Source organism: Bufo bufo, chromosome 3 (assembly GCF_905171765.1).
Source record: "Bufo bufo chromosome 3, aBufBuf1.1, whole genome shotgun sequence".
NCBI classification, from domain to species: domain Eukaryota; kingdom Metazoa; phylum Chordata; class Amphibia; order Anura; family Bufonidae; genus Bufo; species Bufo bufo.
In genome coordinates this window covers 654,549,839-654,574,749 of record NC_053391.1, presented here as the reverse complement: position 1 = coordinate 654,574,749, position 24,911 = coordinate 654,549,839, and the positions used below count along the sequence as shown (strand labels likewise).

Below are 24,911 nucleotides of genomic sequence, written 5' to 3'. Positions count from 1 at the left end.
TTTACTAATCTGAAATTTGCCTAAATTAGGCGTATTTCAGGCACAGATGGCGGCGCAACGGCTACTTGCGCCACTATCTGCGACTTCTCCCCGCTCACGCCAGATCTAAAATTTTGGGTGTGGCATGGGCGGGGAAGGGGAGTGGCCTGCAGGCCCGTCTTATTCATCATTTTCTATGCCTGTTGTAGGCGGCGTAGAAAATGGTCTAAATGTAAGTCAGCTCAGAAGCGGTCTTACATTTAGACTGGCGCTGGATGCGCTGAAGTTATGGAGAGGCCGGCGCCTCTTCAGATCCACCGCCAGCTATGGGGCTTTATTAAGACCGACGTCTAAAATGCCGGTCTTAATAAATGTTCCCCATAGAGTAGTATGGTAAATACTGGGAGGAGGGGGATGCAGCTGCAATATATTTACTTCAGTATTTGTGTGAATTTACAGAAATAATGCAAAGGGAAGTTAAAAGATCCCAAAATCTAGGTAATGCACAACATTTCTGGCTGCCCTACATGTACAATACATTTGCAGCTGCCTGAGAAATGCTTGTGATTTTATTTTTTGTAACATTGGGCACGGTATAGATTTTCTGGTGTGTGCCATCGCGTTATGATCAGGTGACGTTTCCACCACCAATCCTGAGAATGTACAGGTTTCAGCGCCGATCCAGGGCTGCACCCCCTTCACTGTGTTCCCCAGTTACCGGCATAGCCCGCTGGACAGAGCGCCGTTGTACATGCGCTGAATCAGCACTGAGACCCTCTTCAGTCTCAGGATTGGTGGGGTCCCAGCGATCGTAAAGTGATGGTATATTCCAGGTAGGAATTCTCTGATACCTGGCAGATAGACCTCAGACCTTTTCTCTCCACCTCCTCATAAATCTGTCAGGAGAGAGCCTGATGCATCTCTGCAGTGCAGGTCGTAATATTTCACTTTTGAAGGTTTCTCCGTTTTAATTATCGTATACTTTTTAATCCTATGTGCAGCTACCCGGAGCGGGACCAACTGCAGACCATTTGCAGCTCCTATTTAGAGCCTGTTCTACATCAGAGTCTAAAGAAGCACCCCATATGGGGCTCAGCAGCTAAAATCCACCAGCTGGCAGGGTCAATGGTTCAAGTATATGAACAGGTACTGTAACTACCATCTCCCCTGGTGTCTACAAATCATGCCGGGTCCGGAATTCTTCTTAACAGGTTTTTCAGTGATTTCTGCCTCGGTTTCCTCGCGTTTTGTCCAGATTATATTGGGGTCATAATCACTGATCAGAGCTGAAGAAAGGTCCTTTGCTCTGCTTCTATGGTCGGCTGCTGCCCCGCTGGGGCTCTTTTGGCACACTGGCCTTTCTTGGGTAGATTCACCACTGTTCCAGGTCTTCTCCATTTGAATATAATAAGTTCCATTGTAAGTCAGTGTGATGAATATACTAAACCACTGGACACTGCATATGGCGCATGTATAAGGGGGCTGTTAGGTTGGTAATTTCACATTATCAGGTAACCCGCTTGTTAATTCTTGATAGGAAATGTGACCGCTCACCCAGTCACTGACCCAGATAGGTCACCCCTGTAGGGAGTGAATGGTATGCGGGCATTGCCTGTGTGTCGAGAAGGGCCAGAAAGTAGAGACCAGGGAAGCGGTGGAATGGAAGTGGCAAAAGAATTGCTGAAATAAATATCCCTTTCTTTTTTTCATGCCAGACAACCCTTTGAAATTTTCTAAAATGTGTGTTTATTTATTTATTTATTTTTACACCCTATTAGGGAAATATACGGTACATGTATTTTTGCTGTGTTTGTATAAGGTGGAATCATCTTACTGAATATTTCAATTTCCTTTTTAGATCCGGATGAAGTTTTCGGTTGACGATCATAGTCATTATCTGTTTACACCGTGTATCCTCACACAGTGGATTCTCGGGTTGTTTAGATACAACTTAACTGGAGGTAGGTGACTTTTTAGTGCATGTGTTTACTCCGTGCATGTTTAATGTGTCCCACGATATACCGTCTGCATGTCCTTGTCTACATGTCTGTGCATTACCTGCTGCTTCTAGAGGGTAAGGTGATGCGTGACCTGTTTCCTGTAGTGCATTTTACTGGTTTCCTTCCAATATGATGCACAGGTTCACCCACAGACATTTTGTATTAGTAAGGTTGCATTCGCATCACCGCTTAGCCTTCCGTTCTTCTGATCATTCAGAAGAGGAGAGAAAGGGGGGGAAAAAACAGGATCCTGTAAAAAAAACTGATCTTGTTACATCAGTTGTTATCCGTTTGAGCCATTTCCGTCTGAGATAGTTTTTTTTTTTTTTTTTTAGACGGGAGAAATTGTCCTGCATAAAGTACTTTTTTTTTTTTTTCTGTCTAAATGGATCTCAGATGGAAATGGCTCAAACGGATGACAACTGATGCAACAGGATCCATTTTTTTTTTTTCCCTCTCTCTCCTCTTCTGAATGATCAGACGAACGGAAAGCTAAACGATGATGTGAATGCCCCCTAAGCAGGCGTGTGGTGATGTTAAAGCTTGTTGTAGTTACACTAGACATAGAACACAAGGGTTAATCTCCTGCTGATGTGGCTGAAGGGGCGGGGACATAACAAATGGGAGGGGCTTAAATAACTTGTTCTACTGCAGACAGGGCAGAGGGGGGAGGCTCCTGCTGCAGCCAGTTTTCTTACAGCCAAAGTGACTCTGAGGCTGAGGGGGGACATGGCCGATCTGCAGGGGCACACAGAGAGGATTTCTGAATATATCTCTCCATTTAATTGTAATATTAGGAAAAATAGGGTTAAAATACAGGAAAAAATGAAAGAGGAATTGCTGGGATTTTGCATTTATCATTTATTTTGTTTTTTGTTCCAAATTCTGTTCACATTGCATTTAATCTTTACGTTCGGCACATACACCAGAAATATCCCCTGACGTTTCAGCCGAGAATAAAGCCCAGACGTATGTAATGTCTACGTCACTTGTAGACACCCCAAAAGACGGATTCCATGTGATGCCTCTGACCTGAAACGATTCGTGTACTGCACGTATTTTTATAGATACCGTGTTCTGTATTTCTAATACACTGCAAAGCTTCATCCGAAAGCCGCCACTAGGGGGTGATCTCTGCATATCATTTTGTAGCTTTCATAGAATTCAATAGTCACTCCCTATGCAGTAGGCACACAAGACCCCTGTGAACATGGCCGCAGGCAGGCTGAAAATCTGCAGAGACTACGATAGAACGAATGTGGATCGCAAAAAAGCTCTTCCAAAAAATCTGCAGCAGAGTTTATCCATGATGTGGATGTTAAAATCACTGTTCATATTTTAAGCAGACAGTTTCGATGTAGTACAAGGGAATTATATTTCATATTTAACATGTTTCTATTATGTGTTGGTGTATTTTTCTGCTTTGATTTTTGCTCCTCTTTTCTTCTTGCCTCTTCGTTTTCTAATTGTCTCCTCTGTTATCTGCGCTGCATCCTTCTGCTTCTCTTTTCACGGTAAGCCCTTTGCTTTTCTGGTCCATTACAGTCTGTGTATCCGTGTAGCTCACATCTAGAACCGGCTCTAATTGAACGTATCTTACTCCTAAGGATCCTCACAACAACCTCAAGACAATGTCCTGGAGATTGTGGCATATGAAGCTCGGAGATTGTTCCGTGACAGGATTGTGACCTCCAAGGAGCTCAACGTCTTTGACAATATTTTAATATCGGTGCTGCAAGGAGACTGGGGGTCCGATATACTGGACCACGTGGCAGGTAGGAATTTATCTCAAGACCATTTGAACATATTATGAACTGTTAAAGGGGTATGCTTTCAGTATTGTTCTAGAGGAGAGGAGTGTAAGAAAGGAAGCCATGGCCTCTAAGGACAAGCTTTTGTGTGGTGTGCCCAAAATTGTGTTTTCATCTATAGCATTGCACAAAATGTATATTAGGGCGCATTCACATGACCGTAGTGTTTTGCGGATCTGCAACACACGGATACCAGCCGTGTGCTTTCCGCAATTTGCATGGTCGCAACTATAATGGAAAATGCCTATTCTTGTCCACAATTGCGGACAAGAATAAGACATGCTTTATCTTTTTTTGCGGGGAACGGAACCACTGATGCGGACCGCACACGGTGTGCTGTCCACATCTTTTACGGCCCCAGTGAAATAGCGGAACAGATGCCGACTCATTCAAATGGCCGTCTGAATGAGCCCTTACTGAAAGATTTTAATCTTCTCTGATCTTTGTCATTCTTTAGACTTGTTCTATGTAACGTGGGGAGCTCTGCATGAAGCAGGATCAGTACTTGCCCCTGGACAGGCCTTACCCCCTCACGGACGGCCACTGGGAAGGTTGAACTCTGCTGACTTTAAAGACGTTATTAAGAAGGTGTGTTCTCATAAAGCATGACTATGTAAGGTTGTGTTCATATCACAATAATGACATAGACCTGATGTGTAGGCCAGGAAAAGTTGGCTTATAGGCCAAGCATATCCATGGGCCTCCATTCACCTGCAGTACGCCAAATGAGTGTCCATATCGCCGGTGTCAGGCCAGTATACATCAGTGTTGGTCATTTGGTCAAACTCACAGTTTAGTCCTTGCAGCACACAGCAAGCCTTGTGAAGTAAGAGCCCACCGTATTCATGATATGCAGGCTCCCCTCAACCCCTGCTGCCGGTTGACTAATTTTCCCATGAAGCTGCCAATCCGATTGTAAGGGGGAACCTGCGTACCATGAATACCATACTCTTCCTTAACATCGCTGGCCACGCATCTGACCGAACAACACAATAAGCAGACATGACATGCTTGTCACTAGTGAACGCTGCTCTCGAGGAGATGATGACTCCCTTCAATTCTCATTTTGATTTGCAACCCTTTTGGATCTGTAGAACTTTGAGCATTTCAGGACTCAATACAAGAAAAACTGTTCTCCTGACATATCTGTTTTAGTTGCATCCTCATACTCATCATATATTTTTCAGGGTGTAATTCAGTTCAGCCGCGATAATCGAGAGTTGGATCTTCTCCTGTTCCATGAAGTTTTGGATTTCATGTCTCGAGTAGATCGTGTGCTGAGCTTTCCAGGTGGATCCCTTCTCCTGGCAGGACGGAGCGGTGTTGGCCGTAGAACTGTCACTTCTCTTGTCACCCACATGCATGGAATGGCGCTCTTCACGCCTAAGATCTCCAGAGGATATGAGCTCAAACAGTTCAAGAACGACCTAAAGCAGGTAATCTAAGTGAGATGAGAGCTCTCAACTTCTAACCCAGCCTAGAACTGGTTGTCCTGTTTCCGACTATTGGTGGGGACTCCCTACCCCTGTGTGAAATATTATCTGTGACCATGATAGGTTTGTTAGCAGATAAGGTGGTAGATGTTTTCTAGGTAAGTTCAGAAATTGACCTGAATAACAACTGGAATGTAAAAGACAACTAAATGCTGTTAAAGTGCTAACATTATTCCAGGAAACCAGACGGATTCCATAATAGTCAATGGGGTCTGACGCTGCACTGCAGTATTCTGGCTCTGCTGGAGCAGTGTGCCGGATCCGAGAAACGCAAATGCGAACCTTCCCCAATGCTTAATTTTTCCTTTGGTGGTGCCGCAGGAAAATTTGAGCACTTATTGCCAGGTATCCCCACAGATTAGATCTGATTGCCGGAGGTCCAATTAGGTGGACACTTTGTGATCAATTTATTGTTGAGGACCCTACTAACAAGTAGGGATTGTTCATAGCGGAGATCCCCTTAATGTCTATGGAAGCTTCCGTACTCCTGACACACAGGTTATCACAAGGAAACAATAAGCTGGGGGAAATCCAACTAGGGCGACACATGACTGCTCAGCCCCTGGATTGACATGTGGTCCTGCACATGTGACTGCTGAGGCCACTGATTGGCTGTAGAGATCACATGACTGGAAACAGAGTGTCATCACTTCCAGTCGAGTGGGGACAAGAGCAGCAGCGCTGGAATGATGGGATGTTCAAAAGGGGAGTGATACTGTTTTATTTATTTTTTTACACACCCCCTGCTGGAATAAATTTTCCATTTTGGTCAGAAAACCCCTTTTAATGAATGTATTTTTCTGTATTTTAAGATGGACTTTACCTTTTAAGTATCTACTATGATGCATAAAGACAGTATTAGGGTCCATTCACACGTCCGTAATGTATTGCGCATCCACAATACACCCGGACGGCACATCCAATTGCGGACAAGAATAGAACATGTTCTATTTTTTTCCGGAGCCGCGGACCGGAAGATCGGGGGCGCACTCCGGAAATGTGGATGCGGACAGCACACTGTGTGCTGTCCTCATCCATTGCTGCCCCATAGAGAATGAATTGGTCCGCACCCGTTCCGCAAATTGCGGACCCATTCTGCGGACGAGTGAATGGACCCTTACTGTTTGCACTTAGTAATTATAGTCACCATATAGATAAAGCTGCTGACTGCAGACTCTCCTATAGTAAGGCATGCTTGCACAACGGGGTCATTTACAAACAGCACTACTCCATTATTTTGGAGTATGAAAAGTGGCATGTGTCTTTTTGAGACTTTTTAAATGTCCGTGTGACAATATTTTGACGCTTAGACGTTTTTGTGCCGTGTACAACACTTGGGAGTAGCAGGGAATGGGACATTGGGCCTAACAAATTTACCAACATTTACACCACCTGTTTTTTTTCACTAGGCGCACGGATTGCCGCAGGGGCTCCGAATTTATGACGACGGGCACACCTCGTCATAAATTGAGCGCATCCTCCACCAGCACGGGGGGAACAAAGACCAGCGTAACAAGCCACGCTTGTAAATGACCCCCAATGTGTTGTGTGCTCTTGTAGAACAGCAGTTTATTTCGGCTCTGTGTGGCATCTGGTGTAACATACACAGGTCATTTCTTATTTGCTGTGATTAAGCCACCAGATTTCTATCACATATGACTATACGGTGGGATGATCACTACGAGCCCTCCGGCAAAGCGGTCGACGTCTCTGGATTTCCTGTCTTACCCATGAGCGTTCTATTGTCATTCCTGTCATCGTGATGTAACCAGAGTCCTCTTGTCTTCAGGTCATGCAGATGGCTGGTATAGAAGGACACCAAGTAGTTCTGCTCCTCGAGGATTATCAGTTTGTCCATCCAACATTTCTAGAGATGATCAACAGCCTGCTGTCATCAGGTAGGGCATCTGTCAGGAGTTTCTTCCGGGGGATTTTGGCTGACGTCATTGTGCTTTAGTTTTTTTTTTGTAACTGATAAAGCCTTGTATTTCCCCTGTATTTAAAATTAAAAAAGAAAAAAAATTCCTCTGTTACACTGCGAATTATCGTCCGTTCCTTGTTCTTCACTCAGTTTGAACTTTTCTTTATTTTTATCTAAATGCACTTTTTCCCACGTCTCCCATGAAATGAATGGGTCAGCTACTTAATAAATGTGATCAGATGGCACGGACGCATTGTGTGCTTCTGTCACACCGCAGTCCCTGGACTGAAGGGACTAGAACAAAGGCTTATGTACAAATGAGCTACAGTACGGATGTGACCGTAGAAAGGGTGATAGTGTATGTTTCCCTGACTCAATATGAGCTTCACTTTTTCTCATCTCCAAGGATTAACCTCTTTCAGAACCTCTTTGCTGTTCTCCCCTCCCTGGACTGTGCTTTATACCCATTTTGGGGCTGAAATTTTATTTGCGGTCCTCCGGTTTGTAAACTTCTTGTTTTCACTGCAGCTGATACCTTTGTGCCTTCTCCCATACAATGTCCATGATGATGATGATGCCATCTCTGAATTATTATCTCACGAAGACAAAACCCATAGATGTAAGCCAGAACAGAGACCCGCTGTATACACGCAGCCCTGGTTCTGGTAGACTTCAGTCCTTGAGCTACTGTTCTTCATGGCCGCCATGTAAAACTTCATTTGTTTGCAGCAACCACCGTGTTGGATTGCGTGGTTGGACATGGCTTCCCCAGGCAAAAAAAACAACAACTAGAGCTGCCAGGAGTGGGACCCATGTGATCAGCGGGTTCCCCCACTCACCCACATTTTTAAAGGGATTGTCTCTGATTTAGTATATTATGTATCATCGTGATAGATTCGGCTGTCCGCTTATTGCAGCGAGACTCTGTACTGTTGGGGTTCGCTATTTCTTAATTATGTATAGGCCATATATAAGCATCCTAACATTGTCCGGTCTATAGAAATTTAAGTGAATGCTATAACTTTCTCCATTGTCTCCAGGCGAAGTTCCTGGCTTATATACCATGGAGGAGCTGGAGCCGCTGTTATCTCCACTGAAGGACCAGGCCTCAGAAGATGGATTTACAGGATCACTATTCACTTATTTCACATTCAGTATGTACTGTAATCTCTTCCTCATTCTCTGGGGCTTCTAGTTCTTTGTGTTGGTACTTTAGTAGTCAAACGTGTTTTCATGACATTTGGAGAAACCCTGCTATGTTGCATACGGATATAAGAACCTTTACACACATGCACAGTTCCTTGGTCCTCCTCTAGTCTGGTTTACTGGACTGCACTGGTACTGTGTCATACTTGACAGATGACCAGTTAGTAGTCACTGGTCACAGAAGTGTCATGTGCCATCCATACTGTTTCTATGCTCCCTAGTTATTGGCTATTGTGCTTATGTCCCTTCCCTTGTAAAGTCGTTGATCGGAATCTGAAAGTTGCATCCTTCCCTTGCCAAGTGTCCCATCCCTGCTGCTTCCCGTCCCTTTGCTGCTTGACTGCTGCACCCATTCAGTGGACTCAGCAGTTACTTGGCCCTAAAGGCTCATGCACACAACCGTATGTATTTTGCGGTCTGCAAAAAATGATCCGCATAAAATACGGATGACGTCTGTGTGCTTTCCGTATTTTGCGGAACGGAACAGCTGGCCCCTAATAGAACAGTCCTATCTTTGTACGTAATGCGGACAATAATAGGACAAGTTCTATTTTTTTATGGAACGGACATATGGAAACAGAATGCACACTGAGTAATTTTTTATTTATTTTTTGCTCCGGACCCATTGAAATGAATTTTTCCTCAGAAGGTCCGCAAAAAAAAAAATAATGGAATGGACACGGAAAGAAAATACTTTTGTGTGCATGAGCCCTAAGCAGCATGTGACCGTTGAGCCTCCACAGTCACATTTTACTGCTCAGGGCATGGAATGTCTGCGGCGGTCCACATGACCAAGGATGGGACGTCATCTCTTCTGGTCTGCTGGGGAGCAGAAGCAGTGGGGATCAACACTTGATTCTGGAGTAGAGCGGCTTTGAAGAGATGAATTTGTTGTTTTCTACCTTTTAAAAAAGATTCCCAGTGGTCAATAATGTTTATGGGGGTTGGAGTAACCCTTTACGCTTTAAGCTATTAGTAATAATTAGCAAATCCATGTTTCCTTTGTTTTTTATCAGGAGTCCTGCAGAATCTGCACATTGTCCTCATCTTGGATTGTACAAATAATAATTTCACAATAAACTGTGAGAGTAACCCAGCGTTATACAAGAAATGCTCAGTGCAGTGGATGGAGGGCTGGTCTGATAGGAGCATGAAGAAGGTACATTGTCCACTGGATGTATGGCTGCTGGCTGTTTTTACAGACGATCTGCCAGTAATCCGTGTAATGGATTGGATTTCAGATGGCACGCTTTTCATTACTTTATACTTACTGTTCAGAAATGTAAATATGACAAACTTTAAAGGCTATGGATACTTTTGGAACTTTTTTCCCCCCAAATATTTTATTCTACTTTCCTTGAGCTAAAGGTAACTTTTCCAGTTGGTCTTTATTAAAATTTTTCATCACTTTGTCTTCTATAGACTTCAATTTTCACTGCTCTGCGGACTATTCCTTCTGCTTCTGGCTGAAAACAGTCAGACATCTTCTCTGTCTATCTGTAGCCCTTATCTCTTCGCTCCTGATAGCTCATAAACACTTCTGTAAGATGAACTCTTATCCATTTGATCATAATTTGGCATAAATGAGTGTTTGAGCTGTCAGGGAACTAGAGATGAGGGCCACAGATCGAGTAGTCAGGACAGCTCTCTGACTTCACTGAGGAGAAGCAACAGTCTACAGATGCAGCGCAAACTGAGAACTGTAAAAGACAAACTATTGAATATAATTTTTTTTATAAATAACAATTGGAAAATTGCCATTTAGCTAAAGATAAGTAGAATGCAATATTCAAAAATATCCCCAAAGGGGTCTATAGATACAGTCCATTGGCTAGTGAGAGGGGAGGCACAAAACCTCCTTTACACATGGTGGAAACAAATGCACACAGATTTTAGGGCATGCTGATGATTTTATATCAAATCTGTCGTAGATTGCAATACAAATAGTGAAATCGATGGCATTCGTCATTTAACAAATTCAGATTTTGATACAGATTCTCTGTGGATTTGCTACAAATCTGCATCAAACCTCCCCGTCTGTGGTGGTATCTCTAACACCGAGAGAGGGTAGAGGTAGGGTAGAGAGAACAGTGATATAAAGCAGGGATGCCCAACCTGCGGCCCTCCAGCTGTTGCAAAACTACAACTCCCAGCATGCCTGGACAGTCTACTCTTTTACAACAACTGAATGTCCGCAGGTTGAGCATCCCTGATATAAAGGATTGAAGCAGGAGCACTGCTAGCTAAGCACAGGCAAATCTGTGATAGTCCATGGACAAATGAGTCCAGGGTCGGGATGGGATAGACAAGGGAAGTAGAGATACTGAAGGCCGAGTATGAGTCACCTTGGCACGCGCACAAGTCTCACAGGCTGCCACATAGCCCTCAACACATTTAGGTAACCCTGGCCACCAGAATCTTCGAGAAATGAGATCCACAGTAGATCTGCTCCCAGGGTGTCCCGTAAGAACAGTACCGTGATGTTCCTTAAACACCTTGTGCTGTAGTTCCGATGGGACAAACAACTTCCCTGGAGGACAGGAATCGGATGCCTCTCCCTGGGCCTCCAGCACCTCTGCCTTAAGTTCTGGATAAAGGGCGGATACAACCACCCCCCCGGAAAGCTACGCGACAAAGCATCCGCTTTGACATTTTTAATCCCCGGGCGATAAGTGAGAATGTAACTAAATCTAGTAAAAAACAACGACCATCTGGCCTGCCTTGGGTTCAGACGTTTAGCCGATTTCAGGTATGCCAAATTTTTGTGATCAGTAATTACCGTAATTGGTCCTTCCAACCAATGAACCGTTCCTCAAAAGTCAACTTAATGGCCAGCAACTCTCTATTACCTACATCATAATTTCTTTCGGCAGTAGAGAGTTTTTTAGAGAAAAAAGCACACGGGCGCCATTTGCTAGGACAAGGACCCTGCGACAAGACTGCTCCAACCCCTACCTCTGATGCGTCAATTTCCACAATGAATGATTGTGACACATCAGTTGCCCAAGAATAGGAGCAGAAGCAAAACATTCATTTATTGCTGAAAAAGCATGTAATGCTTCTTCAGACCAGACTGAGAAATCCGCGCCTTTCTTAGTCAGATCAGTTAATGGTTTAACAACAGTTGAGTAATTCAAGATAAATGTACTTTTTCCGTATCCATACGAAAACCCGAAGATGAGAGTAGGTACCCCAGGAATTGCACTTCCAGGACCGCAAACGCACACTTCTCCATCTAAGCATCCAATTTATTCTCTTAGGATCTGTAAAACCTGACTCCTCTTGCGTCTCCATATCAGGGGAATAAATTTAAATATCATCCAGATAAACCACCACAAACCTGCCCACCAGATGATGAAAGATGTCATTGATAAAGTGTTCAAAAGCAGCAGGAGCATTGGTCAAACCAAAAGGCATGACCAGATTCTCAAAATGACCCTCAGGAGTATTAAAGGCCGTTTTCCATTCGTCCCCTTCCTTGATTCTTACCAGATTATATGCCCCCCTCAAATCCAACTTAGAGAACACATTGGCGCCAACAATCTGATTGAATAAATTTGGGATAAAAGGAGGAGGATAGGGATCACCGACAGTGATGCGATTAAGCTCACAGAAGTCCAAATATTGCCTAAGAGTTCCATCCTTTTTTTTTATTTTTTTTTGAACAGAGAAGAACCCCATTTGGATGGTCTAATATGACCTTTAGCCAAACTCTCGGTGATATACTCTCGCATGGCTACTCTTTCGGGTTCAGAAAGATTATACAACCGAGACTTTGGCAATCTAGCTCCGGGAATAAGGTTGACGGGGCAATTATACTTCCGATGAGGAGGCAACTCCTGGTTTCCACTCTCAGAGAATACATCAGAAAAATCCGAAAGAAAAGAAGGTAACATTTTAGTAGTTACAACAGAAAGCGACATAATGCATCCCAAGGTGGAACACAATTCCAAATGGCTCTGATGATGAGCTTTTTTGGACTATAGCACTATCCCTATATCGTACTCATTGGTAATGAGGATTTATACAATGATGGATATATATACAGGGTGGGCCATTTATATGGATACACCTTAATAAAATGGGAATGGTTGGTGAGATTAACTTCCTGTTTGTGGCACATTAGTATATGTGAGGGGGGAAACTTTTCAAGATGGGTGGTGACCATGGTGGCCATTTTGAAGTCGGCCATTTTGAATCCAACTTTTGTTTTTTCAATAGGAAGAGGGTCATTCGACACATCAAACTTATTGGGAATTTCACAAGAAAAACAATGGTGTGCTTGGTTTTAACGTAACTTTATTCTTTCATGAGTTATTTACAAGTTTCTGACCACTTACAAAATGTGTTCAATGTGCTGCCCATTGTGTTGGATTGTCAATGCAACCCTCTTCTCCCACTCTTCACACACTGATAGCAACACCGCAGGAGAAATGCTAGCACAGGCTTCCAGTATCTGTAGTTTCAGGTGCTGCACATCTCGTATCATCTGAAGGCAATTGTCTATGATGTGAACATACGAGATGAGCAGCACCTGAAACTACGGATACTGGAAGCCTGTGCTAGCATTTCTCCTGCGGTGTTGCTATCAGTGTGTGAAGAGTGGGAGAAGAGGGTTGCATTGACAATCCAACACAATGGGCAGCACATTGAACACATTTTATAAGTGGTCAAAAACTTGTAAATAACTCATGAAAGAGTAAAGTTACGTTAAAACCAAGCACACCATTGTTTTTCTTGTGAAATTCCCAATAAGTTTGTGTCACATGACCCTCTTCCTATTGAAAAAACTAAAGTTGGATTCAAAATGGCCGACTTCAAAATGGCCACCATGGTCACCACCCATCTTGAAAAGTTTCCCCCCTCACATATACTAATGTGCCACAAACAGGAAGTTAAAATCACCAACCATTCCCATTTTATTAAGGTGTATCCATATAAATGGCCCACCCTGTGTATATATATCATGTGCAATTTCAGCTAGCTCTAACAATAAGCTTTTTTGGACTGTAGCGCTAACCATCCCACATCAGGAAATTTGGATGCCTAAATAATAGATTGGTGAATATAAAAATGAGCTATCCATGGGCACAGAAATGATATAGTGCCAATAGAAGCCCATATAATTAGATAATGATACTGAGCCATTCCCGGTTCGATGAGTGGCAGGAGACCAAGATTCCTCCAATGGAAGGGTACCAAAATAAGACAGTATGCTAGAATAAGAATGAGACCTGAGATCATATCACAAAAAACAACTAAACGAGATCTGTTCATTTAGGCAAGATGGACTCACTGTTTTAAGACGATAAATCCACTGGGCCTCCTTACACAAAATTTGTCTATCCCAATATCCCCCACCCACCCACACAGGTGACTGTCGTACCACTTTGATTACCTGAAACTTCAAAGTCCTTATATCTCCATTGTGAACCTGTAAACACATGTCGTGTCGTGGGTTTGTCCCTCCGATTATTAATATCTCCTATGTGTTCGCCAACTCTTCGTCTCAGTTCGCTCTTCGTTTTACCCACATAGTTTAATGGCAATCACATGTGCAAGGTAAACAATACCTTGCGTTTCTGCAGTTTGTGAAATCTCGCATTAGATATGATTTACCAGTGGTGACACTCTCAAAGCTTATAGACCTAAACATGAGGGGGCAACAAATGCAGTCCTTTCCACACTTATAGGTACCAAGAGGTCTGCGATCAAGCCAGCTACCAGTCTCAGGGGGTCTTTGATAGTGTTTGATAGTGACTGTGTACCAGCCGATCCTTTCAAGGTCTCCCACGTGGTGGGGAGCGTGGTAGGACGTCTCTTATGTCTGGATCAGACAGAAGGATTTCCTAATATCTCCTTAATATGCCTTGAATTCTATAATTTTGGTCATCATATGTGCCAATAATTCTCATAATCCTTTTTTCCGGATTTCTACTCTCTTTAGAGTTAGAGATAAGAAGGGAGTGTCGGTTAGTCCTTCTTGAATGATTAAAGGCCTCCTTCAATACTTCGGAGGGGTAATCCCTGTTGATTCAAATGAGGAGCAATTTCTTCGAATATGAATAAATTGTCCTTTGGGGATACCTCTTGACTCATGGGTGGTAACTTTCCCACTGCAGAAGACTGTTGGTGGCCGCTGGTTAGCGGTAGGTTTAGTCCGTGATTCGTCCAGATTTTTTTGTAATACAGATATCAAGGAAGGGAATAGTTTCTTTGTCGATTTTCATACGTGAATCTGAGACCTATTGAGTTACAATTTAGTTGTTTAACAAAGTGTTAAAAATGATTCCTCTGTACCGTCCCATAACACAAAAACGTCATCGATATATCTCCCCCAGAAAAGAATCCTGGGGGTCCATTCATCATGCTGCTCCTGACTCTATTTAATATAAATAAACTATATTTATGGCTGCATTCAAAGAAAATGTGATAATTTTCTGACCGATCGCGAGGCGTGTTAGATGGACCTGATGATCAGCCAAACAATTGCTTCTGCGAATGTTCGTTCCTGATCATTGCCCCTGTATCAAATGGCCTTTAGAAAGAGATACACAATAGAATCGGGCTCAGTTACTTCTTCACTTCTCGACTAAACAGCTTTTTAGTGATTTATAGCTTCGACCACCGAGATAGCAGATTACCATAGATTATTAGCGGGTCACATCCCTGTAGTGGTTAATTATCTTAGGTACCACCTTGTAATGGGGATGCGTGTATTGATTTCTACAGTGAAGGAAAGAGACACATGTTATAATGTTAACGTCATCGATCATTATCTGCTGAGTAATGTGTGGCTGTCTTCATTCAGATTCCTAAGATGTTATTTTCTGACACGACAAGTCAAGAGAAGAATCGGCACTCTGAGTACAAAAAGTCTTCTCCAGGTACAGTAGATGTCCCAATGCTATATTATAGCTCCTATCTATTTGTTGTGTGACATATAGCCGTATGTCACATGTAGTTTACCACTGCCGTGTCCCCTTCTGTGGCCCATGAAAACACCTGCACTCCTCGGCCTCTGCGTCCGTAGGGCACGTGATGATGTGATTCACTTTCTGCAATATTCCTGGACAGATCCTCCTCTGCACCGGAGCTGAACATGTTCACTTACTAGTCAGCGAATGTCCAACAAAGGATACGTTCAGGGACCGCACAGAAAGTGGTGACATGGGGGATTCGCGTCACAGCCACTATCCTGCACCATATGAAAGCAGTGACTAGATAGTCCAGGTGTTTACCACAGAGGGACACCAGGGGCCTGCTGTTGTCACACTACAAATACTGCAGAGTAGGATCTATTACCAAATAGAAATTGGTCATCCTACTTCGTGAATACTACTACTTCCCGACTCTAGATCGCTAATGTGTATATTGCTACACACCCCTGTTCCCCAGATGTGCTCCCTGGAATACATTGAGAGAACTGCCACACGTGCGCTCATAATGGAGAGGACGCTCAAAGTATTCCAGAGCCGGTTTGTAGGCGTCCCGCAGACGACCGGACGCCTCTCCTAACTAGCCTGTGTTAGTAATTATTTACATTCCTTGTGTAATAACAATTCTGGACCATCCTTTCATATAACACTATATTTCATTCCTCTGTTACTCCTGCTAGAAGTTTATAAATGATCTGAAATAGTGGTGGGTGTGTCCCTGGCAGCGCTGTTTGGATAGTGTCAGACTGCACAGGGACACGCCCCAGCTGGTAACACCCACTTGCAGATTTATTGGTAAACTTCTAGTAGCAGTAACTGTGGAACAAAGCAACACAGAGTTATAATAAACGCTGCTCCCAAATTGTTATTGCACGGGGAATACAATTCTTTAGTAAAACAGAGCTGTCCAGGAAATGACGGATTCTCTTGTAGTGCTTGGGGGATGTTGCAGATTTAGTTTAATTTCTCATTGGTTTGTTGAGGTTGAAGCGGCAGCACACAGTCATCTCTACATTTCTATTCACATGCACATTTGTGTATTCATAGGAGAGTCCGACTTTTATAAATCTTTCTTGACGATTCATGAATCCTGCAAAGCTTATGGGGCCACTCCAAGACGGTACATGACCTTCCTTCAAGTGTATGGCTCGCTGTTTAGCAGTAAGAAAGCGGAGCTCACCAAGAAGCAACAGCATTTACAGGTACAGTACATCATGGACTGCTGCATCATTGAAGTGAAACTGACCATATGACTAGGGACCAGCGAACTTCAAGTTTTGGTCCTTTGGGCAATTCAACCCAATTTCTGAGAAAAATGATGTTTTAATATATGCAAATGAGCCTCTAGGAGCAACGGGGCGTTACCATTACACCTAGAGGCTCAACTCTCTCTGCAACTGACGCGCCCTCTGCACATTGACAGGGCCAGGCGGTGTAACCATCATCAGGACTTGCCCTGATTTATCCTAAAGTCAAAGTGCAGAGGGCGCGGCAGTTGCAGAGAGAGCAGAGCCTCTAGGTGTAATGGTAACGCCCCCGTTGCTCCTAGAGGCTCATTTGCATATAATAAAACACCATTTTTCTCAGCAATGTGGACACATATGAACATGGGACCAACACAGATGTCTTCAGCTGCCAAGTGCACATGTAACAGGTCAGCCAGTGTCAGAGGTACAAAACTGCTGACAGATGCCCTTTAATGTTATGAGGACAGATCATTTTCACAGGTGAACATTGAATTTAAGGGGATGTAGGGAAAGGAAAAACAGGGATAAAAAAAGGAGTAACTGGAGTGCTTATAAAACAGAGGAGTTTTTTTTATCAGTACATTTTTATTGGTTTATAATATATTTTAAAGTTACATAAATTTATTTTTTTATGTGGTTAATAGATATTAATAAACAAAACTTTTACAACAGTTTCTTGGTTTTGTCGTTCTTTTAAAATTTGAATAGTTACGTTGTAGAATATTAGTGAATAATGTAAATATGAAGAAAAATTTGACATCATAATTTTATATATATATATATATATATATATATATATATATTTGTGGATATACTATTTATAGAAATATTACCGACAAATTATTATATAAGTCATTAACTATTCAGATAGTATTTAGTGTAGTAAAAGGGATGGAGGTGGGTTGGACATGCAGAGAGGAGTTTTATAGCAATATGTGTATATTTGAGTACATGGGGCTGGTCCTAGTAGAAAAGCGATTGTGATCTATTCTTGGTCTGCTATGAATTTGTCTTTTTCGGCTGCTTGGTGTACTTGGAATTGAATCTGAATTTGTGATTTTTCTCATTTTTGCTTAGGCTGGAGTATCAAAACTCAATGAAGCAAAGTCTCTAGTAGATGAACTGAAGAGGAAAGCCGGAGAACAGAGCTTATTGCTGCAGACTAAACAGGCCGAGGCGGATGCAGCTCTACAAGAGATCACCTCCTCCATGCAGGTAATATCCTGATGAAATGGTCCATGTTCTGCTGTCACTAAGCAGTACATTTCCTTTACCCAATCAGCTAGAAACAATAGAATTTCAGCTGTGACTTACATATCATATGTGAAACCACTGCTCCTTGCCCCTACAGTGCGAAATGTATGGCCGTGTCACATATATTATAGGCACATTTTCTGTGTTCAAGTATAGATAGAAATAAGTAGATCTGATCGGTGTAATCGAAAGAAAGCTGTTGAGAATAGACTGCTTTTAATCTGCACTGAAAATGTGAAAATTAGTTTTTTAGTATATCATTCCTATTATGAGAAGCGGGTAGTTGAAGTTACAGGCCCAAGGCCAGAGGCTGCACTACTGAGAGATTAAGATCACATGTTTTCTTTTTATTTCTATCCACGTTGTCATGTAACCCAAACACCAGATTCAGCAATATTGACCTGCCACCTGAATTATATAAAAATGGAGATGTGATTTGGATCACCCATTTTGTTTAAGCATGATACCTTAAGGCCTCACGCCCACGACCGTCTGTATTTTGTGGTCTGCAAATTGGATCATCCGTGTGCTTTCTGCATCCGTTTTGCAAACAGATCGAACATGTCTTGTACTTGGCCACATAATTTGGCCCACAGACCCATTGAACTCAGTGGGTTTGGAAAAAAAGACATGGACGTTATCTGTGTTTTGCAGACCCCAGAATACATATGGTCATATGCATGAGGCCTTAACCGAATGTGCAGTGAACGCTGCAGTTTTGGAGCCAGTATAAGGCCCCATTCAAATAAACGTATTTCATGCCCATGTGTTGGCTGTAACGCAGACAGCACACAGACCCATACTAGTCAGTGGGGCTAGTAACACACCCATTTATTTATTTTTATCGACCATGTGTCTGTTGCTAAAAACCTCTGCATACCCTATTCTGGGTTGGTTTTACGGAGCAGACTCGCCCATTAAAGTGTATAGGAGAGTGAAATAATGGACAGCACACTGATATCATCCATGTGCTGCTCGTTTTTCACTCATCCATTGCTTAGCGACCCTGATAAAAAAAAGAATCATTGCAAATGATAAAGACAGAAGTAAAAAATGATACATGACACCCATTCATATAGTGCAAAGCAGTTTTTTGCAAAGGCAAATCAGATACATTTGTTAGAATAAGACCTAAAGAGTAATATTTTCTCTATAGCATTATTCCTTGAAAGGCTCTTTGGCTGTGAGATTGTGCTGCGGGGGTCACCTGCAGGTCTGTGGTGCTGCTGGGTGCACCTTGCTGCCCTGGAGGAAGTGCTCAGCTCTCTAATGAGGTTCCTCCGATACTGGGGGGTTAATCCCTTGACCACTATAGTCAAGAGGGACCTCCTTCTATCAGGGATTGGGGATGTCTGTTCTTATATTAGACCTGCAGATCATCTAGGCGTTCCTTCCCAGCAATCGCCTGCTTGTCTGACTTCAGTGGGTCTGTGGTCCACATTTTTGGGACCTATTCTATCTTTTGGTGGAACGGACATACGGATGCGGAAAACACACATATGATCCGTGAGCTTACCACGTCTGTCCATTTGGTAAAAAGATAGAACATGTCCTATACAGTGGTCCCTCATGATACAATGGCCTCAGGATACAATATTTTCACCATACAATGACCTTTTCTGGGCCATGATAAGTTGAAACTAGACTCCACATACAACGCCTCAGACTGAGATCCAACCAATCAAGGAAACTTCTCTGGTAAAACAGCTGTTGGTAGCTAGTGAGCAGCTAATGCCGACTGTTATATGTAAGGACTTGTTGTATCTGACTTAGTTTTCTGCTTATTTTTCTTAAATCTTTATTTTCTCTTATCTTGGATGACATTTTGGGGCTTTGGAACCGATTACTCAACTTACAATGGTTTCAACATACAATGGTTGGTCTGGAACCAATTCATATTGTAACTTGAGGGACCTCTGTACTTGACTGCAAAATGCAGACCACGGACCCATGGAAGTCAAGGGGTCTACAGAAAATGCGGACGGCACACCGACAGTATCCTCTACATTTGTGTGTATGAGGACTTAAAGGGGTTATCTGGGAATTTATATTCATGACCTTTCCTCAGGATAGGTCATCAATATCAGATCGGTGGGGGTCAGCTGTTAGAAGAGGCTGGCACTCTCTGTGAGCGCCACAGCCTCTTCCTAGGCCATATGAACTCACCGTACATCGGTCACATGGCCTAGGCCAGGGATGGGCAAACTGCGGCTCTCCAGCTGTTGTAAAACTACAAATCTCATCATGCCCTGCTGTAGGCTGATAGCTGTAGGCAGACTGGGCATACTGGGAGTTGTAGTTTTACAATGGCTGGAGAGCCGCAGTTTGCCCATCCTTGGCCTAGGCGCAGCTCATCCCCATTGAAGTGCATGGGGCTGAGCTGCAATATCAAGCACTACCACTATACAATGTGCGGCGCTGTGCTTGGTAAGCTGCCGGGAGCCCGCTGCGCTGACCAGTGCTCCAGTGAGTGCAGAGGCTACCTAAAACAGCCGATTGGTGTGGGGGGGGAAGGGGGGGGGGGACTCGGACTCCCACCAATGTGATAATGATGGCCTATCCTAAGCATCATTATCAATTCCTGGATAAGAAAACCCCTACACTTACTATATTAGAAATCCACACGACCATAATAACCTGAAGAATTAATTTAGCAGGTTCTTCAGTGGGAAATGTGAGCAGCAAAAAAACTGCTGGATAGATGAAGACTATGCTGAACTAGCCTTTTTTCTATATTGATACCACTGATAAATTCTACATTTATATGTAACTTCAAGGGGCACTGAAATTTTTTATTTTTTTTTTTCCTGCATAAAACAAAGCCTCATACAGCCAGGTCAATGAAAAAGTACAAATATATATATATAGCTGCTGAAATGGAAGGAGGAAAAAACTAAAAAATGTTCCTGTTCATTGTGCAGGCGCAATGAAGTGAGGTGTAGTGTCCTGGGCTTCATCTGAGCACTGCTCATGGGTCTGAAGCTGCTGGATCCACCTCCCGGACTCATCTGGGGTCATAGAGGACTTCTTTTACTCCATAATTCTGAAAGGGCCGGACATCTTCAGAAAATGAAATCCTAGTTACATAAGGAGCCGCTAGTGGTTTATTGACTACAAATCTAGATACAGGTTCCCTTTCACTGGTCACAAAGCTGGAGCTTCAGTTTACAGATCTGGAAGGTTTTCAGAAGAACAGAACGGCGCAGGGTGTTTGAGAGGACATCAGGTCCTGGTGAGTGGTGGCTGATGGAGCTGAAGATCATCTTAGTGCATGTGGTCCACTTTGCCTTGAATCAGTCACATTTTGTGCAATCACTTGAATAACACAAGCGAATGTGATGTCTCGTCTGTGTCTTTTTGTAAGTAGCTGAGATGGTGGTGTGCCTGGCAGCAGAATGATCAGCAGACATCTGCTGGGGAAGTACTAAGAAGTCTGCTCTTCTCATGTCACAGAATGCCAGCGATCAAAAGACCGAAATGGAGAAAATAAAGCACAGAATAGCAGAGGAGTCTGTAAAGATTGAAGAAAGGAAGAGGAAAATTGATGACGAACTGAAGGATGTTCAGGTAGCAAGCAACACGTGCAAACCACTTAAACCACTTGTATGAGACGACCCTCTTGTACATAAGACACCTCCAAACCACGGCCACGTGTATGTGCGCCTTCACAATGTGGTTGCAGTACTCATTGGAGGTATAGGTATGTCGGAAGGTTATTTCTGATTTAGGGATATTTTTTTTTATTCCGTTTTAGAAATCAAAACCAGGAGTGGATTAAAAAAAGTGGAGAAGTTGTATCTCTCCTTCATCCTTTCTCTCCTGTTGTGATCCACACCTTATTTTGGTTTCCAAAACTGCATTAAAAAGCCTTAACATGTGGCAACACCCTTACAGGTATACAACGCCATCTGTTGCCCATATGCTCTCTGTTTAAGGGTCCATTCACACGCCCGTAGTGCATTGCGGATCCGCTATACACCCGGCTGGCACCCCCATAGAACTGCCTATTCTTGTCCACAATTGCGGACATGACCAGGACATGTTCTATATTTTTTTCCTGAGCTGCGGACCGGAAGATCGGGGCCGCGCTCCGGAAATGCGGATGCGTAGAGCACATAGTGTGCTCTCCGCATCCATTCCTGCCCCATTGAGAATGAATGGGTCCGTACCCATTTTGGATATTGCGGAACGGATGCGGACCCATTCCAAGGACGTGTGAATGGACCGTAAATGTATTTTCTCTGTATGGAATGGCATGACAGACTGGACAGAAGGAAAAAAAAAAGGTTTACTGACAATATGCCGGTTCTACAGAGGCCAGAAGGGCCCTCTTTTGGCTTCTGTCAGGTAAATGAGGGCAGGGGGCTTGGCGTGTACACCAGAAGTCCTCAGTTACAGGCGTCTCTGGCATACACACCACTAGCCTTACAGCATTTCACTCAGCTCAGTGGGGCTTCTTTTTTTTTTTTAACTGTTCAATGAAAATATAAAAGATGTTGAGTACTTCCATGAGACTTTATCATAGGTGATGACATTGAAGCAATGTACGCCAATGAAACAGATATGATTCAAGCCTGGGCCCCAGCATTACACGGCAGCATTGGTCGCCCTCTGTGGGGTACTTTAGCTTCAGTTATGCAGCATTTACATGAATTGTATTGACCATCAATAGCTCAGTTTTCTTATATATTTTTTTAAGGTCTTTTTATTAACATTTTGTCATAGTAACATAACAAACCTCACACGTCCCTGACAGTTTCCAAATGATGTTGTCCATCTGCCCCAGTCCAGTATAGTAATATCACCACCACATACAGCAATAATGTATGCATACCCATCAACCACCCACCCCTCGCAGGCTAAAATAAATTGACAATCCATGTTCACATTTTGTAACCTCCGTGAATTAAGAACATGCCTCCATGCACCGCCACCTAATAGGTGGTCTATCTATGGAGAGCCGAATAAAGAACTGCCAATCACCGATCCCGCTGCAATCTCATCATTGGTTTAAATGCAGATTTCCACCTCCGTTACATATCCGTTATCTTACACACTGTTCTACAGAGAGCGCTACCTTAGGCTAGGCTTAGGTCAGCAGTGAAAATCCGTTTTTCTGTTCTGGCATAAGAACAGAAATCCTTAACCGCCAGATCCAGCATATGCCGGATGCCTACAGTCCTTAATGGATTCCATTGACTATAATGGAGGCTGTAGGGGTTCCATTGTGGCTAGTGCCATTGCGCGGACAAATACTGCTGCATGAAGCGGTATTTTTCTGGACTCTGCAGTGGAGGCTCCTTCTGGAACCTCCGCCATAGATGTGAACCTGGCTTTATTCCTCAGCATACTGTTGTACATTGCAGTTATCCTGTGGAGCATTATTTATTGAATTGTCATTATGTTTTAGCCTTTGGTGGATGAAGCAAAGAAGGCGGTTGGTAACATAAAACCAGAGTCTCTGTCAGAGATCCGCTCCTTACGGATGCCTCCAGACGTTATCCGGGACATTCTTGAAGGTGTTCTAAGGCTCATGGGAATCTTTGATACGTCCTGGGTGAGCATGAAGAGGTAAGTAATGACATGTATAAATGAATAAGCCTTAAAGGGGCACTCCAGGATTTTACACTTGATGGCCTCTCCTCAGGATCAGCTCTTCCCTCATAGCACCAGTGAAGCCCCACCGCTCTGTCCATGGTGTAATGGATGGAGCTGGTTGTCATGATGAACTCCCATTAACTTCATTAGGAGAAGAGCTGCAGTAACCAGCTTCGAGCTGTACAGAATGGACATAGCTGTGTGGTTCCAGCACCAGAGTTGATTGGTGGCTGCAATGTGTTGGACCCGCACCGATCAGATGTGGATCCTAAAGGGTAGACCATCAGATGTAAAATCCTGGAATATCCCTTTAAGGTGACCACAAACAGCAAGACCTTGTTAATTAGTCCTGAGTGGATTTAAAAGCCTGACATTAGATGTGATCAATTCATTTTGGATTGCCCTATATTTTGAGATTGCCATGCTCTGTATATGTACAGGGAGGTCTGTCGGCCGCTAAGTAGGACTACCTCTAGAAGTACAGAAGGAGCAGAGGTGTATATATCTAAAAAATGGTTTTACTGAATTTTTTCCCAGAAAATGATATATCAGTCTGCTCTGCTGTAACATGCTGCCTGCAGATTGAATTGCATTATAGAAGGATATCAGATCAGTAGGGGGTTCTACTGCTGGGGCCCCCACAGATTACGAGAACACCCCTGGATCCCCCCTGAGATGAAGTGGCTGGTAGGAAAAGCACGCTGCCGCCCCATTCATTTCTATGGGAGCGGAGAAGATAGCTGAGCGCTGTACTCGGATATCTCTGGCCTTTTCCGATCATTCACTTAGTCTGTTTCAGGGGGGCTCCACTGGGCATGGGGTTCCCATTCTCGTGATCATAGAGGGTCCCAGCAGTGGAACCCCCACTGATCTGATAGTTATCCCCTAGCCTCAGGATAGGGGATAGCTTTCTATAACCAAAATACCCCTTTAATGCCATGGCATTCCTGGTGCCCCTGGTGTAATTTATATATGCACCTGGAGAGCATGATGCAGAGGAGTGGAGAACCTCAGCTGGTTCCATTGCAACTGGTTGGAGAACGTTGGCATAGCTCATAGATATGTATTGCTCTGGCAAGGACATGTGGCGCTGAGACGACTGACGTCCTCTGATCTCGCTGTGCTTGCCCTTGGTTAGGGCGTAGAGGCTGCAGCCAGGGAGGGGGTGTCCACCTAAAGCAGGAAATGGGCACTATATCTTAATACAAGTGTATTATGTCTTTCTGTATGTTTCATGTAGGAAAACGTAAGGTGTAAGCTGCAGTATTCTGTCTCATGTGCAGTCCCATGCCTTTCTTATATACTTGTATCCCATTATAACCGTTCAGCTTCCTTGCTAAGAGGGGAGTGAGGGAAGAAATTGTGACTTTTGACGTGAGAAACATCACAAAGGAAATCCGTGAAAGTGTCGAAGAGCTGCTTTCAAAGAATCACACATCTTTTGATGCCAAGGTACATTTTGCC

General features: G+C 43.4%; 1 protein-coding gene across 3 annotated transcripts in view; it reads left to right on the top strand.

The window, feature by feature from the left end:
* Positions 1 to 24,911, top strand: part of DYNC2H1 (dynein cytoplasmic 2 heavy chain 1) — a 433,565-nt gene that overhangs the window by 151,639 nt on the left and 257,015 nt on the right. For all 3 annotated transcript variants that reach the window (XM_040426277.1, XM_040426279.1, XM_040426278.1), the window contains exons 45-58: positions 981 to 1,125; positions 1,838 to 1,940; positions 3,587 to 3,754; positions 4,248 to 4,378; positions 4,978 to 5,226; positions 7,073 to 7,181; positions 8,245 to 8,358; positions 9,427 to 9,569; positions 15,222 to 15,297; positions 16,396 to 16,550; positions 17,673 to 17,810; positions 21,303 to 21,416; positions 23,260 to 23,420; positions 24,776 to 24,899. In XM_040426277.1, the coding sequence (XP_040282211.1) occupies positions 981 to 1,125; positions 1,838 to 1,940; positions 3,587 to 3,754; positions 4,248 to 4,378; positions 4,978 to 5,226; positions 7,073 to 7,181; positions 8,245 to 8,358; positions 9,427 to 9,569; positions 15,222 to 15,297; positions 16,396 to 16,550; positions 17,673 to 17,810; positions 21,303 to 21,416; positions 23,260 to 23,420; positions 24,776 to 24,899 (1,930 nt within the window). The remainder of the gene's footprint in view (positions 1 to 980; positions 1,126 to 1,837; positions 1,941 to 3,586; positions 3,755 to 4,247; positions 4,379 to 4,977; positions 5,227 to 7,072; positions 7,182 to 8,244; positions 8,359 to 9,426; positions 9,570 to 15,221; positions 15,298 to 16,395; positions 16,551 to 17,672; positions 17,811 to 21,302; positions 21,417 to 23,259; positions 23,421 to 24,775; positions 24,900 to 24,911) is intronic.